This window comes from Triturus cristatus, chromosome 8 (assembly GCF_964204655.1).
Source record: "Triturus cristatus chromosome 8, aTriCri1.1, whole genome shotgun sequence".
NCBI classification, from domain to species: Eukaryota; Metazoa; Chordata; class Amphibia; order Caudata; family Salamandridae; genus Triturus; species Triturus cristatus.
The window spans coordinates 1394164022-1394187954 of record NC_140591.1 but is presented as its reverse complement, the minus strand read 5'-3'; the positions used below and the strand labels follow the sequence as shown (position 1 = coordinate 1394187954).

The 23933-nt window shown below is 43.4% G+C and overlaps 1 protein-coding gene across 1 annotated transcript in view; it reads right to left on the bottom strand.

Annotated features, from left to right (window-relative positions):
* Positions 1-23933, bottom strand: part of URB1 (URB1 ribosome biogenesis factor) — an 801240-nt gene that overhangs the window by 718149 nt on the left and 59158 nt on the right. The window contains exons 4-7 of the mRNA XM_085623119.1: positions 21989-22121; positions 12409-12505; positions 8746-8831; positions 5228-5353 (exon numbers count right to left, since the gene is read on the bottom strand). Of these exons, the coding sequence (XP_085479245.1) occupies positions 5228-5353; positions 8746-8831; positions 12409-12505; positions 21989-22121 (442 nt within the window). The remainder of the gene's footprint in view (positions 1-5227; positions 5354-8745; positions 8832-12408; positions 12506-21988; positions 22122-23933) is intronic.

The following is a 23933-nucleotide window of genomic DNA, read 5'->3' as shown; positions in this document are numbered from 1 at the left end:
TGGCATGGTCAGCACAGGTGAGTGGGGGCCAAGTTTGGAAGACCGCCAAGAGGTGTCTTAGGAGGAGTGGCTGTTGCCAAAGATTAGGACTTCTGCTTTGTCTGTATTGAGCTGGAGGCAGTTGTTTTTCATCAAGCAGTGACATTGCTCATGCAGTTGGTGAAGTTTGCTTTGGCAGTGCTGGTTGGGTCGGTAAGGGAGAGGATGTACTTCCGTAAGAACCCAGAGAATCCGCCTCCCTCCCATCACCTCGGAACCCAAGCACACCATCTATGGCGTCCCTGAAGGTTCATCCCTCAGCCTTACTCTGTTCAACACCTACATAACTCTCTTGGCCGTCGTTGTCGGAGCACATGGACTAAACATTATATCCTATGCCTACAACACCCAGCTCATCCTCTTGTTATCAAAAGGCTCCTCAGCCACGCTGACCAACTACCGCTGACTGGATAAAAGACTACTTCCTAAAGCTCAACACAGACAAGACAGAAGTACTGATCTTAGGGAACAACACCTACCTGTGGAAAGACTCCTGGAGGCCTCCCAAACTAGGACCTCTCCACCCACCCAGACCAATTACGGCAGCAATCTCAGCATTATTCTGAACAGCAAGCTCACCATGAAAAGACAGGTCAACGCAGTCTCATCCACCAGCTTCCTCATCCTTTGCATGCTCTGTAAAATCTTCAGGTAGCTCCCCGACACCAGACGGAACGTCATCCAGGCCCTTGTCACCAACCGACTGGACTACAGCAATGCACGCTACATAGGAATCACCTCGCACCTCCTAAAGAAACTCCAGACTATACAGAATTCAGCGGCCAGACTCATCCTAAACCTCCCAAGTCAGACCAACATCACCCCTACCTCAAGAACCTCCACTGGCTCGCCATTTAGAAGAGATGTCTGTGCAAGATGCCGATCCACACCTTCAAGGCCCTATACAACCAAGGACCAGCATACATCAACCACCGCCTGAACTTCCACCAACCCTCCAGAAACCTGCACTCCAGCTCCCTCTTCCTCACTCACACATACCGCATCCGCTGCAACAACATTGGAGGACACTCCTTCTCCTAACTCGCAGCAAGATTGCTGCCCGAATTCAGGAAGGAACTCAAGACCTGGCTGTTCAACTGAATCCTCACTTGCAGCAGGGCTCCCAGCATCTGCATACCCTTGTGGCCACACTTTACAAATCATGATTGATGAGCTGAGTGTCGACGGCGTAGGATACTATGCTTAATCCGTGGGTGCTATGTCTGCGAGGGGCGTCATGTAGACGTTGGACAGTGTTGGGAGAAGTGAACATCCTTGAGGGACTCCACAAATAAGTTTATTGGATTCTGAGGTGGGGGAAGGGGTATTCTAACTCAAAGTTCTGTCAGTGAAGGAGAATATCTACTTGAGGGCCGGTCCACAGATGCCCAAATGCTGGAGCTTTCTGATGAGCGACTTGTGGGATACTGTATCGAAAGCTGCGGAGAGGTCGAGGAGGATGAGTGCAGCCGTTTCTCCTCTGTCGAGGATGCTTCGGATTCCACTGGTGGCCGCAACGAGGGCTGTCTCTGATGTGGTTGGAGCGAAAGCCTGATTGAGAGCAGTCTAGGAGTTCATGAAGGTCCAGGTGGTCTGCGAGTTGGGGATTGATGTTGTTTCTCCATAACTTTAGCTGGAAAAGGCAGAAGCAAGATGGGTCTGTAGCTGCGAAGGGCATTGGGGTCCGCTGTTGGTTTTGTCAATAGGGCGTTGACTTGTGCATTTTTCCAGCTAGACGGGAAGGTGGCGGTGGTTATGGAGGTGCTGATAGCAGTGAGCACCGGGAGCATATGGTTTTTCAAAGCCTGTATATGAAGTGGGGGCATGGGTCTGAAGGGGCTCCTGAGTGGATGGTATTCATGAGGGCGGTGGTTTCTTAGTTCAAGTGGGGCTTCCAGTTGCTTAGCTGAGGTTTGGCGATGAAGGAGGTGTCCGGCTGGTCAGGGCAGTTCGTATTGGTAAGCTGTGGGTCAAATGCATAGTAGATCTTGGCAATCTTCTGTTCAAAGAAGTTTAAGAGGTTGTTGCAGAGTTAGGGCCTTTTTCTTTACATTGGCAGTAAATGGAGGGTGGCTTTGTATGAGGATCTTGTGGTGCTGTTTTTGTCTCAAGTTGTTTGCAGTAGCGCTTGGACGCCCTGAGGTCATTCGTGTGCCAGCTGGGTCCTTTGTTGATTTTGTAGGTTTTGTTTCTAGTGGGAGCAGTGCGGTTGGCGCTATTGGTGAGCCACTTATTGAAGAGCTTGGTATCAACATAGAGGTCCCCGGTGTGGTTGGGTGGGCATTCCTGTAGGGTCATGGTCCAGTTTTCTTTGGATATTTTGCCCCAGTTTCTTGATGGCGCTTTGAGTTTTTCTGGTGGGTGGCTTGGTCAGAGAGTATCTTGAAATATCTGTAGTTGTCAGATCAAGTGAGCAGGTTGTGTGGGTGGTGGCGATCCTGTTGCTGGAGGAGTACATAGGGGCGAGGGTGTGGCCTGCTGTGCGGGTTGGCCCTTGGAGGAGCTGGGTGAGTCTGAGGTTGCAGAGGCGGTCGACGAGAAACGTGGAATTAGGATCTGTGGTGTCTTCCAGGTGGAAATTGAAGATGTAGCTGGTTGACCTGACAGACAGGCGAGTGATGAAGTCTGCGATGTGGTTGCAGAATTTTGCTCGGGGGGGGGGGGGGGGCATGACGGTATACGAGGGTTACCTTATAGTAGGCGAGGGTTCCCTTCAGGGTGGCACTTTAGACCATTCATATTTTGAAGTGGAGGCGTTCCATGAGGTTGGTGTTCTAGTCCATTGAGGTGGAGCAGTCAATCGTGTTTTGTAGATGATCGCAAGTCGACCGCCCTGGTTTGTGGGTTCTCTTATGACTTTGTAGGTGGGTGGGATGGCTGCAGCAACGACTTGGTTGAAGGCTGTAGCAATGTCCAGGTTGGAGGCTGGGTTGAGCCATGTTAAGGTCAGGTAAACAAGGTTATGTGTTTTGCTGTTGAAGAAGTCCCAGATTTTGGTAGAGTGTTTCCCGAGGGAATGGATGTTGAGGAGCATGGTGGACAGTTGATGTGGGGGGTTGTGGTGGTGGCGTGTATCGGTTGTTTGGAGGTGGTGGCGTCAGCATCGGAGGTATAACAGGTGAAATTGCAATGGGTGCAGGAGAAAGGTCCTACTGTGGTGCTGGGTGATGTGCAGCAGCAGGGTGTTTGCCGGCTGAGTGATTGCACTGCAGCCTGCATTAAGAAGGTATTGGGGTGGATGGGGGTTGTGTTGGCGGGAAGAATGGTGAGTGGCAAAACCCAGGCAGAAAAGAAACGGGCAGTGTCACTTGTTCAAAAGGAGGCAACTGGATCAGGCCGGAACAAGAAGGAACTTGGGGCCATTATCAAGTTGCAAGCTGGATGCCCAGATAGATCAACATATGTCATTTTTAGGTCTTTGCAAATATTATTTGTGACTTGCAGTGTCAACCAAAATGATTAAAAAAAAAGAAAGTAAGAAAGCTTTTTTTGGTTCAGTAAATAGGATAATAACTCACACTCCTGTACGTACACAGAATATTGTTGATTCCCAAAACAGTTGATGGTAGCACAATAGGGGCTGGGGCAAGCTACATTATCAATTAGAAGGAAGATACAATAGCGTTTGGATCTAGGATCGTGCAGCGCTTAAATGCATTATATCACAATAGAATGAGAAGCCCTAGCTTGTGTGTGGGCAGTAGAACATTCTAAAACTTTCCTTTGAGGCACTGAATTCATTCTTGCCAGGGATCATTCATAACTATTGATTCTGACTTGCTTGGACAAAAGGTTGGAGAATGACTAACTTGTAGTACATTTATTTCCCAGATTACAGGAGGAGCACAACTTCAAATGTGCGCTTCTTTATTGGGTGAAATAATACACATGATGATTTTTTTTTAATCTCATATGCCCAATGCGAAGTGTAAGGAGAAGGAAAAACTGTAAAGTTTATAATAGGATGGTGGACATTATAGATAAAATGAAGGAAATAGTTTCTGTTAATGAATGGAAGGATATGGGGACTTTTAATGTGGTTATGCAAACAATGAAATAGTGTGTAATTTAGTGATGATGTATATGAGACTTTGAGATGGATCTTAAGGTATTTGCCAAAAGTGGTAAATAATTGAGTATCCAAGTTGAAATTTTACTGATATTAGATATATTTGTACCACCTTTAGGTATACGGCACAGACTTGTTGAGCTGGCACCCAAAGGCCATTTTGGCATAACCACTGCTAAAAAATAACTAACATGTTGATTGGTGGCCAAGTATGGTCCGTGATATGAATTGGTTAACTGGTGCCTGTACTGAGTGTATTCAATCTGACAAACATGGGTGTATTCATAATACACATTGCCAAACCCCTTCAATTTCTTGACAAAGCTTGGGAGAAATTAGTCATTGATTTTGTCGGACTTATGCCCACTTTTCACAGTTAAACATTTTTTCATTGCTCTCAAGGACTACTATTTCAAGTGGTCCAAGTGTGTTTGTTAGTTCAACTTAGATCAGTAAAATGATACATTTTCTACAGATTGTTTTTTCATGAGAGTGTTTGCCCAGATTCTAATCACTGATAATGCCCAATATTATGAAGGACTTCTTAAGTTCATAAGGAAATAACCATTAGACAGCTGCAGTCTATAGTCCCATGTCAAATCCTCTGCTGCATAGTGCTAACAGAATTCTTAAATTCGTACTGCAAACTCTGGTTAGTCTGGTCCCCTGTGTTTACTCTAACGGAAGTACTATCCCCTTGTGTATGTCCCATGAGCCCGGACACTGATTAATCTCACCCACTCCCCCTGACAACTATTGTTGGGATATCTATACTGCAGAGACTACCCATGGTTCTGTAATAATTTCTCGATATCCACCGAGTGCAAGAATCCACCAGGAATCCAAACACAATCAGCTGCCAAGTGATAAAACAACTGCAGCTCATAATGAACCTTGACTTTAATGCAATTATAAATGCATATATAATAGTGACTTCATCTATCATTTAAAAAATATCATTTTCCAGCTCTTTGTTTGCTCCATGAGCCATGTTTTGGAAGTGCTCTTGGCTTAAGCATTATATAATGTCATTCGACAAATATCTTAGGCTCGCTCACATACCATTCTTGCAGCAGTTTCAGATCAGTGTGAACATTTTGCTCTGCAATGAAAGATTACCTTCACATCATCTGTGCTGACATCCACAATCCCATCCCAACGGTAAAGTGAAGCAATCTGACTTAAAACATTTGCATTGAAGAAGTGGACCTTTTGTGTTTTGGTAATGTTTTGATTTCGCACCACCTGAAAGCAAGAGCAGAGAGGTGTTACATCAATTAAAATCAATAATCATTTGAAAAAAAGCAAGTACCATGTATTAGTCATTCTTTCTGAAACACACTACAGGTTGAGCAATCTGAGTGGAGGGATAGAAGAAGAAACTGCATGTGTCAATATGCATTTTAAAGTGTTAGTGACTGGGAAATTTGTAAGAAGAAATAAAGAATTAAGCTGGTGGGGCAGGAACAGCAATGGTTTAAAAATCATAAATACAAGTACTTTTAAACCTGGTCTACATCTTAAAACAATTCTTGGAAAACTCCTTTATTTATTTTTTGTTCAAATCTTTCTATCCAAGCACACCACTGGCTAATCTTTACTTTGGTAATCTGCACCTCCTTTGCCATCTATGTGCCTCCTTTGCAACCCTTAAGCCTCCTTTCCATTGTTGTTTGTGCCCACACTGCCATACCTCGTTCCTTCACTGCCCAGATGGTGTTCTCCTAAATTATCAGTCTTGTGCCTCTCTTGTCCTTGTATTCTCCTCATCTCATTTTCATCTCCGGGACTCCTTGCTATTCCTGGGTGACCATGCCACTGCCTAGGGGTCCTTGTTGCCCTTTCCTTGTCCGTTGTCACTCATTACTCTAGGCCATCCCTGGACCGCCAGGTCAACCTGTGACAAACTCTCTTGCCATTTGTTTGCCATCAATGTTTTCATCGCTCACACTGTACTTCTTGAACCATCCTTGTGCTTCCCTTTGACATCCTTTGTGTTCCATGCATCACTGAGGCCCCAGTAATGTCCCTAAACTGAACACATAACTGGTGGTTGCTATTGCTGTTTTCCATCTCCCTTGAGACCCTCTTACGGTCTCGCCCTGACTCTGCACCCTTTCCATCTTTGTGTCCACCTGCTATGCTCGAGCATTCTTGCAAAACAACTGTCCTCTTGGCATCCCTGTAACACTTAAGACCGTGCCTCTGGTGGCCGGGGGGAGCGGGGATCACCTCCCAGCCCCAAGGACTCGGTTAAAGACCTGGGACTGAGATGGGAGATGGAGCTCACCCTCAAAGCACAAGTAAGACACATTTTGTGCCTTGCTTTGGAAAAATTAGAACTATAAGGACATTTTTACATTTCCTCCCAGAAGAAAGCCGTAGGATTACGGTCCATGCCTTGGTCACCTCCAACTAGATTACGCCAACTGTGTTTATCTGGGGCTGCCAGCTCATCTGACCCATAGATTACAGATGCTACAGAACGCAGCTGCAAGATTAATATGTAAGGTTCCTTTTCGCCAGCATATTTTGCCGCACTTGAGACAGCTACACTGGTTCCTAGTGACCCGGAGGGTTGAGTTCAAGGCACTAACCCTGGCTTTCCAAGCATACCATGGCAAAGGACCAGGCTATCTCAGGTCCTTCCTTATCACCAGGAGTGGACTTTGCGATCCAATCAGCAGTACCTACTCACTGTCCCCCGTTTTGCAAAAATGAGACATGGAGGTTTCACAGTCAGGACGTCCAAACTGTGGAACTCCTTGCCCAGCCACTTGCGTGGGCTGGAGATGGAGCAGGATTTTAGAAATGCCCTGAAAACCTAGCTCTTTAGGCAGGGGCAGTAGTTTCTAGATTCTGAGTCTGGTAAGTCTGCTAGAACCGGGACATCTCATCCGACGTAGCTGTGCGCTATATGAGCAGCCATTCATTCATTTAGACTCCCAACCACCCTTTTGCAATCCCTAAGCAAACGTTTTCAGGCCTGGCAAAGATGGATCATACTCTACAATAACAGCGATTTCCTGGAATCCTCTCGAAGCCGTGGCTGTTGAACCTCGCCATTGTGGGATCTTACTGACTATACAGAATCTTACCGAAGAATAGTGAACTTTTTCCCTTGCACGTGAAGGTTAGTCTAAATGGATGCATCCACTTTGCATTGGCCTTCAAATGGTGTAGAGTCTTCCATCGCTGAAGATTGGTCAGAAACAAATTTTAGAACATTTTCCCCTGAAGGTAATTATATTTAGTTGTCTTCCCCTACTAGGATCCTCCTCCTTTTATGCAGTTGTGGAATTTGGCGAGGGTGACATTTGATCTGAAGTCTGCGTGCTGCTGACACCCTCGTAGGACAAGCTATTGACGCAGGAAGGATTGTCCTATTACCGCGACACCAGCGGATGGTAATCCAGTGGCGACTGGACTTCGGCCAGACCAGAAAGGGCTTTTTGGGACGTAGACCCTGCAACCAGATTACCCACACCATATCGTGGACCGAGGAGTACCTGCAGGAAGACCCCCATCGACCGCGTCCCATCCACAGCAACCTTGGAGCAGCATCAGCAGCTTTCATCCCTTACATTAGGATTACTCCATAGGAATCCTTTGCAACATGGATAAAGTGCCTAGAACTGCATGAAGACTGCTTGTCCTGTGGAGGTAACTGTTTCTGAGGACCTTTTTGGTCTCCCTGACTAGCTCCCTGCCGAAGTTGGTTGACCGAAGAAACTCTACCCAACCGCACTGACACTTGCCAAAGTTTTCCTTGAAAAAAGTTTGTCAAATTTGTTGAATTTGTCAATGTTGGTTCATGGTTGAGTAAAATGCTCCGATTTATTATTTCTTCTAAATTCCCTATCTCCAGAACCCTCCAGTGGATCTTAGTCGTTTTGGTGTCCAAATTCTTATAAAAATACAATCTATATTTAGAAATTGGTGTCAGATTTATTGAGTGTTGGGTCTATTTCTTCTTCAATTAATTTGGTGCTGTTTATATACTTTACACTTGTTCCTTTGTGTAAGACTTGCTGCTCAGAGCCACAGCTACCCACGGTTGAGCTGAAGGTTTAACAAAGGAAACCTAAGGGTCCTAAAGGGGTTGGCAATTGTATTACAATGCGAGGTTGCGCAACCACATCATAATATACACCTAATTTCCCCACATCTATCTATTAATTTTGCTAAATAGGCCCAATGTTCATGAGGCCCATATCACTGGCCAGGATAATCTTTCAGTCCTCGCCTTAGACTCTTTAGACAGACACATGAGGGACGGGGAAGAAGTTAGAGGCTGATGCAGTATGGGCAATCAAGATATACATTATGGCGGTATGTCATATGAATAGTATCACAACGTTAAATGTGGAAAACCTGCATATCGAGTGTAGAGTTCAATGGCAGTCTATTTAAGAGAAATCACATACTATAATGGTCAGTGAGCAAAACAGATATTGGGAAAGTAAAAATCTGAATTGTAACTATGTAAGAATCTTCAATTGCACACATCCCCATACTTCAGTAGGTTGGCAAACAAAACATTTTCAAATGTATTTTCAAGAATTTAAAAAATAAATATTGCCACCCTCTCCCCAACGCTTAACACATGCATATGATGAGCGATGCTGGGGACAAACCTTTGTTTGCAGGGAAGACAGGAGGAGATTGATTGTAGAAATCCGGTCTTCTTTTATTCCAGTGCTAAATATGGCAGGAATAAAATCTAAAATGAAAGTGGAAATGTACACAGGTGACCTCAAGAAGGGGTAGACACAATGAAGGCTTTATTTATGCATCAACATTGCGGCTCCTCAATATGTAACAGTTAACATCACTGTGGATAAAAAGAGTCTCACATGAGCAGGAACCCAAATTTGTTCACAGAACATCCTATATGCGGTCATCTTGCACCAAATATCAAGGAAGATGAGTGGGTGTGGGTCAGACAGAGAGCACGCAGAAAGAGAGCCTGAGAAAGGGGGAGAAAGAACAGATGTGTGAGATCATGTACAATGCAAGAAAGGGAGAGCGGCGCGGGATGTGCGGTGGATATGGCAGAAGGTAGCTTGGGAACTGAAAAAACCATCACTGGAGGGAATATGACATTTAATACATTTCATGTGTTTACCTCACTAACACTTATTTGACTCCTATTGAGTTAGCATGTGTGACAGCGTGCCTGCTGAAGTATATAGATGTGTACATTTATGTATGTGTTGGTATGTGTGAGGGAGGGTGTTGTGTGTGAGTGGGGGCATTTGTGTATGTGGAGGTGTTCTCGTCCTGACATTTTATAATACGCCGCACACATGTCTTATGAAACAGTGATAATGAAAGTATGATGAAAACTCAACAAGATAGATGCTTTATAAATTATTTCTCACCATAAAGATATGAAGGGAGATATTTCAATGTAATTGAAATACTGGAGCCTTATTTTATAGAGCTGGCAACCAAGATGGCCCCACTGTGACCTGGCTCCGTGACATTTTTAAGGAAACTTGGCAAAATACAAGCGTGGGGCAGGCCTCCGGAGTTCAGTGAAAACAGTCTCTAGAAATGCACTAGCCACGGGTGAGATTAGAGGCACCATAGGACAGTGAACAGGGATGCACCCTATTTGAGAGACCATGAGGGGAGAGAATTATTTTCTTTTAGACAGAGAACAGTTTCTCCTTTGAAGAACACATATTCCCAAATATTGTGTTCAGCATGGAGTCAATGTAGAAAGTGAACTGTCACACAATTAAGAAAAGATGCTTTGGTTGGAAAATTATTTTCTGCTTTATAGCATGATGACGATTTTATTAGCCAATGGTACACAGGTAATAATACATTAAAATATTTAATTGCCCGACATCTGCCATTGAATTTCTGTTGTCAATTTTCACAATTTGCCTGGTGCAGACTTGACATCCAGTGGCACGAACTGTAATTAGTAATGGGTATTGTCCACTGGGAAAAAATAAATGCAATTTTTCCTTGTGCTAACAAGCATTCTAAAGAACGATGCTGCAATCCATACCCTCCCAGTTGGAACTGACAGACAGTCTGGAGAAAGGTGAGCCTCCTTAACTTCAACATCCTTATAGTTTAGGAGCTGAAGATGCAGTAGGTCTGAATTCATGCTTTGGGTCTTTCTTTTACTGGAATGCAACAGCAGTATATAAAGGAGTAGATCAATTTTCCTTTCCAGGACAATTGGAGAGGAATCACCGTTTGTTTCTGTGGGAACTAGTTGATTTATTGGTGCAGTTCTTAAAGTTGAAAGTGGCAAGAATTTTTGGGTGGAATACCAGGAGACCTCTTGAGACTCAAGGAAGGTATAGGCATTTTGCACAGCATGAACACAGCTGTATTTGGTGTAGTTTATCCAGTCTGTGAGCATAAGTTAAAAACATTACACTGGATAACAGAATGGATTCCAGGAGGAAGTCACTGCATTGCCTGACTCCTCTAAATTTTGGGTGCCTTCTGTGATGGCACGGTTGCTTCTGTTGTTTGTACTTTGTCAGGGGTTGGGACCTTTGCTAACAGTGGTAATTCCCCACTGATTGAGGAATTCCATGTTCCTTTCAAACGACATGGCATTTAAGGCTTCTGCCTCTTCCTTACCTTGTGTATCTACTAATTTCCATATCAGAAAAACACTGTACAAGAGAAGGTAAACTGATACTGCTTTATATCCTAGGTGTCAGGCTGGTTCAGATTAGCCATAAATGCATAGGTAGGGAAGTATGTCAATCTGCTACCCAGCCTGACAAGACCACAGCAACACTCATGACATGGATGATAATTAGTGAGTCCTTCATAAAAGAGCTCATTCAATACAAATGTCTTTTGGGAATTTTTCAGTTAATCTCAGCGGGACTTCCCAAAGTGACATGTCATAATGGCACCATAAGGGGTTGGAATTGCTGATGTGATATTCTGACCCAGTGAATGTAAACTCCTTCTCTTCGTGGCAGACGGCATGGTGGAGGTCAGAGCACATGACTACAGTCTTCCAAACACCAATTTATGAATAACATGAATGGTGTTGCTTGGCCTAATGCCTTAATTTTGTTTGACTAAGAAAAATCGAGGATATTTAGTAAAGGGTACAGTCAAGAACATCTTAGTAGCAGCCTCTATTAGTCCTAGAACCAGAGGAAGAGATGGCTTTGCTGAAGCATGTTACTTGAAGATGGTTGACATGTTGCTGTGATTTGCTATTGCCTTCGAATATCTCACTCATCACTTTAAATAGGAGTAGAAGTGAGAACAAATAAGGACAGACTTTGAGGAAAGGGAAGAAGAGAAGACGAGTGAAAATTGGGGATATCAAGAGGAGGATGAAGAATGCGCACAGAGGTAGGAGTGGAAATAGGAATATCCTAAAATGGATGCAGTAATCATGTGCCACTATTAGGGTATATTCATCCTCTGTCAGCACTCCATGTACAATTTAGCACATCTTTAATGTTTCTCATTCATTCTACCCTCTGCTAATGCCACATTACTAATCCCTCACTCGTGTTCAGGAGGGATGAAATATATCGAAAAAGTGAAGGAGGACAATAGGACAATCAGGGGGAATATTACGACTAAGTGTGTGGAATAAGGAATTCCTTATTAGTGACCTGTAAAATAGGCTGTACTTTACTTAGCCCTGATACTGTGGGTACTGATAACCTTGGTGGGTAGGGAAAATCCAGCCCAGTATGAGCTGGACTACGATGGTCAACTGAGAAATTATTAGGGGAATCAGTAATTATGGGTCCAATTCTTCCTGGACATCCTAATGTTTGCTCAGACTTTCATCCCAAGTTTTTTGCTGCTTACAGTTCTAAAACATTCCAGGTGAAAGTAAAAAACAAGTAATTCTCATCGGGTCAGTAACTGCAGCTACCCACCCAATAAGAGTTAGGAGGCCACTCGTATTGAAGGCCTAAGTGTGAGGGATAAGGGAGAGCGGGGGGAGTCGTAGATGAAGGGAGTGAGTGAGAGATGGAGAATAAGAAGGATGAGGGTGTGTAGGACATAAGAAGAAAAGAGTTAGAGAGATAGATACAGAGTGGAAGAAGAAGCCATAAATAAGAAGCATAGATGAAGATGCTCTGAAGCGTACTTCAAATTATTCTGTGTGGACTTAAAATGTCAACGCACCCTTCACTAAGAGGTTGTGTTGGTTTTCATTCGTAAAACACAATTAGAAAGACTCATGCTTGCATCTCATTTGCTCACAATAATGTTTTGTGAGTACGGATAGGTGTTAATGTTTTACAAATTTTTTTTAAGTAAAATTTGCAACAGTGTACCTTTCAGATCCAGCAGCTGCTCTATGGTTGTGCGATCACCAGCAATGAGAAAAGAAACTGCAAACTGAATATATGCCATTCGAACATCCGGCTGCCCCTATGAGGAAAGTAAAGCAAGTAAATGAATGCACTACCACTCATACCCATAATACTTTTCTTGCTTGTAAACAGAAAGCTAGCTCTCATTCAGAAGAATACAGATGTAAATCGGTCAGTTCAAAGGTCATTTGGTTTCCAGTTCCCCGTAAAGTCTCGGGTTCTATTGTTCTTGCCTAGCCACATATTATTGTGTAATTATGTGCATCTCTTCAAGTGGTAAAGTTGAATTAAATGGTAATCAGCACAGTACCAACAAGAGTACAATGAATCAAAATACTGCCTCTGAAGGCAAGTCACTACTGAATATCCCACCCCTTCGTATATTCAAACGCATAGCAATTACTACTCTCTCACTATCAGAATTACACATCATTCTCATATCTTCCCCTAGGTGCTCTAGGACATTTATTTAAGGCCCTTAAAGCCATCCAAGACCCAACGACTCCCAAATCCTCAATTACGGTCTTGTACAAAGTCAGAAACAACATAATGATCCACCAACACAGAATCCAACTTCGTTCTGACCACATGCAAGTCAAGCCTGTTGACCTCATCCTCCCCTTCTGATCACTGCCACACTTCCCTTCCCAACACCAACCCATCCCAACCATGCCCTCCTATACAGCACTAACTAACCAAAACCCAACCAAATCATGCTGGCAAAATATCCCACTGACTCGCCATTCCCTTGGATCATGTCAAATACTGAGCACATCCTAACTCATGTGGCACCCCTGTTGATCATACTTTTGTGTGCTGATGCTCTCCTGCAGGCCTGAATCAGGCAGCAAGACCGCTATACAGAATCAAACTTAACATAATTAACATTAAAAGTATGCATGTGTATGCTGGGGCATTGATCACAAGGTATGCAAGACTATGGAGGGTGGTAGAAACACTACGGAAGGTGAATAGAACAGGAAGCTATGGAAAACCGTATGTGGCAAGTGAAAGAAAATGCAATGTTTTACTTTGCACCTTGGTTGATTTAATTGATCCACAAAACAAGCATGCCCTTTTTTCTCCAAAATGTCATGCTTTACGAGCCGAATGGGTTCACAAAATGAAAGGCAACCAAGGTTGGCAAAATGTTTACAAATTAAAATAAGGCTAAAATAAATGTGCATCTTTTTACTGAGGGCTATAGCTAGGATTACCAATTTTAGTTTGAGAACGCCTGAATTAATTGCATCACAGAAAATGTAGTGTGTCCTTTTAAAACCTTTGATTGAAGCTTCACAAAGTGGGTAAGTAAAGGAAGAGTGGGCTCAATGTTTTTTTTGCAACTCTAGAGTCCAGCACATCATTTCACGCACAATCCAGATGTCATGCAGAATCTTCATTCCATTTGTAACAAGCCACCAACTTCTTCGCTCTCGAGCCTGACATCATACAACCTTCTTAAGAAATGAATTCCAGCTTCCATCAGACAAATAAGATAAGGAAATTCCTTGAAGGAATCTTTTTCCTCTAAGGAAAAAGATTCTAAAATGAAAACTTCTTGGTATATTGATGTGACAACAAAGACATCCTACTCAGGTGTATATGGAAGATTTGATGATCTACAGATGCCAGATGTCCCGTCTGGAACTTCAAAGTCCAAGTAGTCTTTCAATGCTACTCAGGTCTTAAAATCTGCAGTACTATTTTGGCAGCGAGGCCTGTACTAGTTATAAAAGCCTTATACCCTCCATTTAAAATAAATAATTATCCAGCAACTATAGTTGTAGAGATTCTACTTAAAAATTGAAAAAAGTGTATAGGGACTTCTAGTGGAACATCATGTCAAATGTATGCCATGGAGACAGATGTTTCCTCTTTGTTTAATTGTACACAATTTTCTTGAGTGTGTGTTAGAGATTGGGATGTGAATGCTATTGGTGACTTGGTCCCATATGGGTAGAGATATTTTTTCTTAAAATTTACAATGAAGAAAACAGAGTGACAAGGTAAACTAACAAATGATGAAAATGTCCTTGCAAACACTGAAGCGTAGTACAGGCAGAGATTTCACAGAGAAGTGTAGAAAACGAAAGCAATAGAATGGAGCATTTGACGCTCAACGGCAGTGCTGTGTTGCGAATGGCACACAACCATAATTGCATAAAAGGCTAGCTACAAACAACCAGTCCCATTTCGGTTTGAAGAAGTGGAAGTATAATTTGGACTTGCAATAAATGGCAGTCATGTAACACTTTATCACGTTCATGCCCGGAACTGTACGGACAGCTTACCCAGGATCAGATCATGCAGACTAATAATGGGAAGAAGTCTTGCATTTGCAATTTTTCAGCACCTTGCTGCATGCCATGCCTTGTCCAAGGCATCGCTTCCTTCCTGCCAGAGCTGCTCAATCATTGCCATCCTCACAGGAAGCTGGAGAGGTTTCACAAGGGTTGCAATTGGGATGGTATTGCTGGCAAAAACAAAGTTTCAGAACGCCACCTAGTACACATGATATATAACTTGGGCTTCCTCAAGGTAGAGCAGATACTATCAGTTCCCAAATGATGGCAGAGTTTGGTCTTATAAAACGCACTTTCCAAGATAGTTGTCAGCCCATTCAGAGTTACTGGAGTATCTCACCCCAAGAGGTGCCAGAGTTTCTTCCTGTGAAGCCAGTTCCTGTTTCAAGCATATAAAGGCAGCGCTCAGAAAGGTCTGATGCTTCACAGTACATTTCATTCCATGATTTCTCGCTGCACTCAAAATCCTCTTGTTATTCATATTTTGTCTACCATTTTTAACGTGCCCGTTTGGATTTTTCCTTTGTGAATTCTTCTTCTTTGATCGGTTGCTTTCCGATTGCTGTTTCAATGCTCTACTTTCCAAGGGCAGTTGAGATTCCCTTATGGATCATCTTTCCTCTGATCTGTTGCTCTGCTTGGCTCTTTTCTCCTTTTCAACGTCAGGAGGAGATAGGCGCAAATATCTACATCAATCAAAAATAACAAAATTGCCAAAAAGATGGTTTTGCCCTCTTAATGGGTTTTCTTCATCCTAGATGCGACCCTCTAAAGGAGACACCGGTCACCTTTTCACATACATTATTCTGTCCAGTGTGGTGGAATGGGTGAGAGGAGTCCTTTCCTTAAATAATTTAGTAGGGCTCCCAACAGTCTTTGGCACATTAACACAGATGTTCAGCAGAAAAAAGGGCAAGAGAAGACAATAAATCATCTTCAGGTACAGAATCAGAGGTACAAAGGAGGCACATGAATCATACAAGTGAGCATCAACCAAAGAAAGAGCTTACAGAACATCCAGAAGCAGCAATATACAAGGAGGACAGTTGACCGTGGTGCCAGATGTAGCATGATAAGGGAAGGATGGAAAGTCTCCAATGCAGAAAAGTAGGTAAAATAATCAGAGAATTCCAGATAGTTTGTAAAAAGTCCCCAACAAAAAAGTAGACATCTAAAATGGAGTAGTAAAAAACAAGTCATGACTTACATATTTTCCTATGATTTTTTTAAAGTATCAAAATAAACAAATAAATTGTTCACACTGAATGTTGGTTCTCCCTTGTTTTGTTGCAGTCTTTTTATCTTACAATTGCCCTCACCCCATTTTCTTACAGTCAATATGCATTTTTACTGTTTTTTTTCTATAGTATTTCCAGAGGTTACCATTTACACAAACATTCTTGTGCTCTTCTAGTTAATTCTGCCTCCTTTTCTTCGTTATTTTTTACTGTGGCTGTGCCCCCCAAAAGTCTCACTCCGGACGTTCGCTTCCTTTGCCCGCCTCCTTTCAAGCCCTGCCATGACCCAGGTCACATTAAAGAAAGCATTTAAGGTGGGCGTGTGTCACCTCATCTTGAGCTGGACAACAACACAAGAGCCAAGTTGTGGCTAGGCACATGAGAACGAAATGGTAACTTATGTTAGGAGTAGTTTTGCAGCTTGAAAAAGTTTCTCAAGTCACATGCTGTGCATTATTCTGCCATCTAGTGTTTGGATCGCCTTGTGCAGTCTTTATTTTCCTGTGGGCATCATTTGGTGGTATGTCCTTCCTCTTGTAACATCAGCGGTACGCCCTAGAAGCCCCTGTGCCCTGTCGCTATCTTTAGATTCGTTTGCTTTTCTGGTTTTGCAACTTCTTCCTCAGGCTTCCTATCTACTATTTAATTCCTTCAAATTTGTTAAGTTAAAGGCACCTCCTTTCTAGGGAAGGGAGATGGTCACATGTGAAATCCAGAAATGTTTTTAAGCTGTAAAACTACTCCCAGAGGCAAGTAACATTTTCGTTTTGCAGCATTAATCTTTTCTGAATTCACTTGCTGCACATTGATTTTGTCGCTGCACTCTTCTCCTTTGGAAGGCTGGGTTTAAATGACTGCCTGCAAGCAAATAGGTGTTTTATTACCGTCAGTCTGACCTGTGCTTCTCTACTGACTTGAATCTCCACACAATAGTGTTTGGTGAATGTATGTATGGATGGATGACCATGTTGCTGCCATACATATTTTGTAAATGGAAATGTTTGCTAGAAAGGCAAATGTTGCCCCACACCCCTTTTTTCCTCATCCAATTTGCACTCTGTTTCTCCTATGGTGCCACTCATGCTTTACTGTAGGATGTATGAACTGTCTGTATTAGCCACCTTGCGATGGTCCCCTTGGGCACAGGTGAACCTTTGTTAGCTGGTGCATATGAAATCAAAAGCTGCCTTCCTTTTCTGATCAGCTTTGTTTCCTGAAGGTAGAACATGACTGCCTTCCGCACATCTAATGAGTTCAAAGCCTGTTCTACATGTGTCCTCGGCTGCTGGAAGACCCCAGGCAGCGGAACAGACTTTTACACATGGAAGTGAGGGACGACATTGGGGAGGAAACTAACATGTTTCACCGTGTAGCAATTTCTTGTACTCAGTGTTCTGGCCTTCCTTCGGACCTCAATACTTCTCGGTGGAAGACCCAGGTGCTTCAATTCTAAGCCCTCATGAGCCACGCCTTAAGGATGAGGCTACATGGTTCTAGGTGAAAGACTGGTTTCTCCTGCATGGTCAGGAAGTCTGGAGTGTGTGGTAGTTTTATTACTGCCCTGTGTAAAACCTCCACTCAGTCTGAGTACCAGGTCTGTCTTGCAGATTAGAGTCATGGGCGACTGTTTGTACTTTGTTTATAACCACTGGTATAACAGTATTTGGAGAACCGCCTCGACAGACAGTGCTAGTCAAATCTTGGCATTTCAAGTTTTATGGTGTTGCAAACAGGTTTGTGTCTGATGTGCTAATCTTTGAAACATCCCTTGTAGTACTTGCTGTTTCAGCTCCAAGTCGAGCAAAGCACTTTTGTCTCTTAGGCGGTCTGCCTCTACGTTTTATACTACTGACAGGCACACTGCCACTAGGGTTATGCATCTGTGGATGGTCCATCTCCAGATGTCCTGGGCCAGTTTGGAAATCACATATGATATGTCCCCCTGCTTGTTGAGGCAGAACATTTGAGTTGTGTTAACTGTATGGATTTGAACGGTTTTCCCTATACCTGGGCATTAAAGGCCATAAGTGCAAGGAAGACATTATTGAGCTCTAACAGATGTATGTGCTTTATAGGGTACACAGGACACCACAGCCCCCTGACGTTTTGATTTCCCAGTGTGGGTTGCATCCATGTGAGCGTCACTGTGGGAGTTAAAATTCTGAATGGTATGCCTGTAGTGAGGTTTTCCATGTTCTACCACTTTATCTCCTTTTGTATCCACTGTGAAACAACCACTGGATGCTCTTGATTCCCGGTGGCCTGTGACCAATTGCTCTGTAATCACTCCTGGATGAGTCGCATGTGTAACATGGCATGACGATTGACCCATATACAACTTTCCATCAACTTCATTATAATTCTAACTGTCGAAGACTGTCCACTCTGCTGACGGGGATTTGCATTCTGCGTCAGGGCTCTCACGTGTATTGGGAATTGTTTTTGCTTCTTTCAAGTTTAGTTTCGCACAAGAAACATCTCTTTTCTTGCTGTGCGACTGGGGATGATTTCTACAGGTTTATGAAGCACCTTAGTCTGTGTAGTGTTTGCATGACCGTTTGAATGTTTTACTTGCATTGTTTTGCAATCTCGCCTTAACAGACAGACATCCAAATAAGGGTGTACACGTATTGCTCTACTCCTTAAGTATGCAGCTACTGCCACCAGACATTTTGTCAAAACTCTTGGTGCGCATTTTATTCCGCAAGGTAATATTTTGCACTGATAATATACCATGTCCATGACATATCTGAGGAAACTGCTTATGCCTATGGTTAATCGTTATGCACACACAGGCGTTCTGGTGGTTTATAAAGGCCATATATATTTAGTCTCTTTTTCAGAAGTGGTATGACCTCCTGCAGCATGGTCACATTGAACTGCTGCGTTTTTAGGTTGAGCCAAGAGCCAGTGCGCATGCGCAGCTCTGCAAGACTTGTTGTGGTGGAGTATCGAATAGAAGCCCCGCCCACTCTCCGCCCATATTTGCCATTGGCTTGTCTCACGGTCTGTCCTAAATGCTGGCTTCTAATTCGTACATAGGCTTGTTAGTCCCTCCTTACTTCCGCCTCCTCTTCACTTGTCACCTTCCATGGCGACTGGCCCCTTTACTTCGAGTGTTACACTGTACGTGTTATTTAGACTGTGAACACTACTTTCGTTATTCAGTTTCTCTTACTGTAGGCAGGATGTGCTTTGGTGATTACCCCCACCCCCCAACTCCCCCGCCCGTTGTTCATGCCTTCTCCTCCCCCCGTGCCTTCTGCCCCCCGCCCGACCACTATCCATGCCTTTTCCCCACAGCCCTCCCTCCCATGGTCCGTGATGCCTACCATTTGCAATGCAATAGGCCTTGCGTAAATGCGAAACCTATTGCATTGCAAATTATTATTATTATTTTACTTTTGCTGAAAGGAAAATAAAACCTTTCCCTCTCCTCCGCTTCCTCTCCACCCCCCCTTTCAGACACTCTCTGAAAGTCTATGGCCAGTAAACAAGCTCTGCCAGTCAGCTGGGATGGAAGAAAATGCGGCCTGGAGTCTCTGGCAGGGCGGAAGTGATGTGGCGTGCGCATTTTGTCACTGAAAACGCCATTCGTGAGCCTCTCTTGCTCACACACAGCGCCCCATTTACATAAACAGTCCTCCCCTACACACCACTTCACGCAAAGAAGCCTGCTGCGCCCCTTTACATTTTCTGTATTTCAACAGCAACACTGCAACAAGAAATTAGCAATGTTATTAATAACAGGAGCTCTTTTTGAAATGGAGAAATGTATTATAGTTTTAGTTTATTCTTCGTGTGCAAGATCCCGTTGCCACATTTTTATGATATTGTTTTTTTTTTTGTACCTAGTCTTTTAGTAAGTGTATTTTTTTATCGCAGTGTTTTTTGTTTTATTTACATCTGGCAACTGGTTACAACTGACAAACAAACATGAGTAGTTTAAACCAGGCACCTCGGAGAAACTGCAGAAAAAAGATGGTGCGTTTATGGATAAATATTGGAGAGTTTCAGTGTGTCCAGGCACCGGGTAAAGTGGTAATACTTAACAGTTTGTCCTACACACAGCAGCACTGCAAGTGGTCATGCCTCGAGACAAATAAAACCGTTCTATTGTTTATCAGACTACCGAATAAACACGGACGAGCCCCCTGGATTAAGCAACCTGAAAATTAGTTAATAAAGTTTGTTATTTTTAATGGATGTGGGTGACTAGCAGCTAATATCCACTATGCCCCGCACACTAACACAGTCCCCCAGAAAAAAAAAGTTTGGACGTTTTTTGTTTCCAATTTAAAGAGATCATAACTGGAATTAGTCAACTCCCAGTTCAGGTAATGTTTTCATTAAATCACATTCCTTTAATAATATCCTGATATGTGTGTCTCTTTAACTAAGATTGGTCCCATGGATGTAGAGTTGATGCCTCTCTTCATGGCTTCAGTTGCAATTACCAACTCAGCCACTGTATTGCCCCGGATGAACAATGGGTTCTGGGAGGAGGGTTTATATTTGTTTTCAACTCATGGTGTCACTGCCTTCTGTCAGGCAGACCCTCAATAGGTATCCTTCTTTCGGTCAAGGATGCTAGGGAGCACTGGGAGATACAAATTCTTCCTCCTGAAGTTGAAACCGGTACCAGGATGCTCGTTTCCTTCCAGGGAAGACCTGGCTTGGCAGTTTGGGCTGAACTGTTCCCATGAGGCACTGTGTCAAGACTGATTTGCATATATATAGCTGGGTTTGAACTGGGGTGGCGAAGTGAGCTAAAAAACAATGATGGATTCAACCCAGATCTGTGACTGGGGGGGGGTGAGTGACTGAAAAGTTTCAGCGCTCCGTCCATCATCACCTTGTGCCTTCTGAAGTTGCACTCAGTAGGTGTCTGCTGCCCGTTGTGTTATGGAAATGTACACCACTAGCTCATCTGGCTGCGATGTCCCCAAGAGATAAGAGTCCATTCTCTCCTCTGGAGGGTCAGCAATGAGGCCTTGTCAATCCTCGTGTGCGTCATGTCCCTCAAAGGTTATGTCTTCATAGAGGAACTCAGCCTTTTCCTCGTCGTGTGGTATTTGGAGGCCTGTGTTCCTCCTGCTCTTCAAACACCTTTAACAATTCGTCAAAGCCCCTTTTTCCTGCAACAAAGCTGCCATTTCGACTTTGAATCAAGGAGTCTCTCGCTCATCTTCAAGCACCCAGTCATTCGCATAGTGTTGATTTCCTTGTCAGCATCTGAGTTTCCTTATCCTTCATCTCACTTTCCCACAACCTGTCACAATCACCTTCCGGAGTCACAGTCATCTCAGAGGGTTTGTCTCATGCGATGTCCTTGGACCCATGGGGCTCTTCATGCTTTATCCCCCTTTGGTCATCAAGTGCTTGGACGCTGAAGGGTTCTTCGGAGACTTAGAGCTCGTTTTGTACGCTCCGTCCCAGTGTATGCCGTCATGTTAACTGTTTGCATTTCTAGTCCTCACCATACTTGAATGCGTTCCTTGTTACTTTCATCCTCGTTTGATCGATAACTTGCTTCAGTCTCAGAGCCCTCTCCTTGCACGAACTTGGTTTTCTCTATGTTCTCCACCCCAACACTAGACAGGCTGATGCCCTAGAGTGAAGTTTAATTCTGCTGCAACTACATCATGGCGTAACAAACCCACCTTTGCATCGCTCTAAACTCAACATTTTTGGCATAAATTCAACACAAGCTATACAGCCCTTTGTGCTATGATGTTTTGGCAGCCACAAGTTGCAAACTTCGTGGGCATCCTTCTGTGCAAACTTGTGATGAAACCATGCACATAATCCAATCTCCCCCAACTCTCCCGGATACTCGGTTGCACATTCGGCATCTGCATGTTGGGTCTTAAGACATGCATGCCATTTGCAGAGGCGAAGCAATGCACTTTCAAACATCCATAAACATTATTTGCGAAAGTTAACATTCCATCTACGAGAAACCATAAATCAATTATGATGCTGTTCAGTACCCACCTGTTTATCCCTTTTTTTCAATAATCCACTCAGGAATTTGTTATGGAAATCAAACTGGCTAAAGAAATCTCTTGCAGAATCTGGACCTTGCGTCACCATTGCCGACATCAGGTTAAGGCAGGCACGAGCCATCCTACTCAAACAACAAGAACAAGTGGTGTGTACAGGTTCGGTTCACTGGCAATAGCAAGCCTAAAAACATGCTAGCAAAGCACATCCCCAAAATTCGTTTTTAGAAGTGTATATACAGCCACATGTTCATGCACATTTTGCCAAAGGATATGAAATATTTGGGGGGAAAAGCCTTGCCCACAAATGCACAACATAAAGAACCTGCAGAGTTCAAAACAATTCAGCATCAATAAAGACTGCATATGGTACATTAAACTGAATCACCTAGTTTGGATCTATCACAAAAACAAGGGTACTGAACCTGTGATAATTAAGCAAGTACAAGTGTGCTGGTTATAATTATCACCAATGCTGAAACTGATCTAGTGGTTTCGTTTTAAGAGGTCTGTTGCTAAATCACAACTAGTGCATCCTAACTCCGATTGAGAAGTCTGTAGTAAAGCCTGAATAGATGCAATCGAGGGGTGCCTCTAACAATAATTATATCTAAACTAAACTGAATCCACAAAGCCACTTATGTACTGAATAATGCATCCCAATGTACAGATTATAGGGATTTCGCATATTACCAAGGGGTTCTGTGTCACATAAAGCAGGAGGCCACTGATGGCATTAAACAATTAAATCCGAGGTGACATATATATATCCATCGATTATAAGTACATTCCTTTTCTGAAATGATCATCTGGCACTCTAGGGTAGATTTTGACAGTCGGTCTACTTTATTTCAAGACGAATATATATATATTTGACAGAGTTTTACATAGCACGAACATTACCCGAAGGTATCGGAGCGCTTTACATAGCACCAGTTGCATTACATTAGGACACATTCATTTTTTTTTTTATTTGTTAGGCAAGGGGAGATTAAGTGATTTGCCCAGAATCACAGGATGTTCAGCGTCCTTGCCGAGACTCGAACCCAGTTCCCCACATTCAAGGTCGACCGCCCTAGCCGTTAGGCCAACTCCTCTCCCCTAATATTCTTAAAACACACTTTATGGGGACACATTATTCAACACAAAACAAATAAGGGAATGGTATTCTGCATAGGAAGCAGTCAACAAGTGCATGAAGTAAGGGAAAAAGTTGCAACAGGCGGCCTGTTTTTGAAAGTGGTCTGTGAGGCAAGTGCACCATGGTCATTTGTCCAGAGAACGAACGATTTGTGTGTTTAGAGTTTATTTTTCAATGTAAACCACACTAAGGGGACACAGCAGCCCTGAAGGTTCTGGTAAGGAGCTAGCATTTATAAGAAAGACGTAATGGATTGGGGTGGGAGGGTGGGGTTCAGGAGATCAAGTGCAAAAGTGCAGTGAGGGTCAACACTACGATTTAAGAGAGAGCGTCTTAACAAGTGTCTTTCAGGTCCTTAAAATGACATTTTGAAGTAAATAATTTTTTGCATCAGCTGTGGTTGGCAAAGGTGACAGCACATTTGGTATAGTCACCTGAGGCCAATAACAAGTACCTCAAACAGAGACGGTGTCTCGCCAAGCAAAATCATCTTGCCACGATTTTAGTGCTTTGGATAGCAACAGCTTTTCATAAGCTTTAGGGAGAAGGTAGAAAAGAAATTCTGGCGCACCATCCTTCGTGCTACTTGTGGTTGAATCCGACCCTGGAACCAGTTTCTGGTTACCTTAAGTGGGACGAGTGAGGTTCACTAGTTCATGGTCAAGTCGGCAAATACCTCCCAGGCATGCTGGGTCAGGTTTGGAAGAAACCACCCGGTGATTTCAGAGTAAACAAAACCAGGAGCGACTACGGAATGCCAGATCTAGGTACCCCAACATATATATGGCTGGACTGC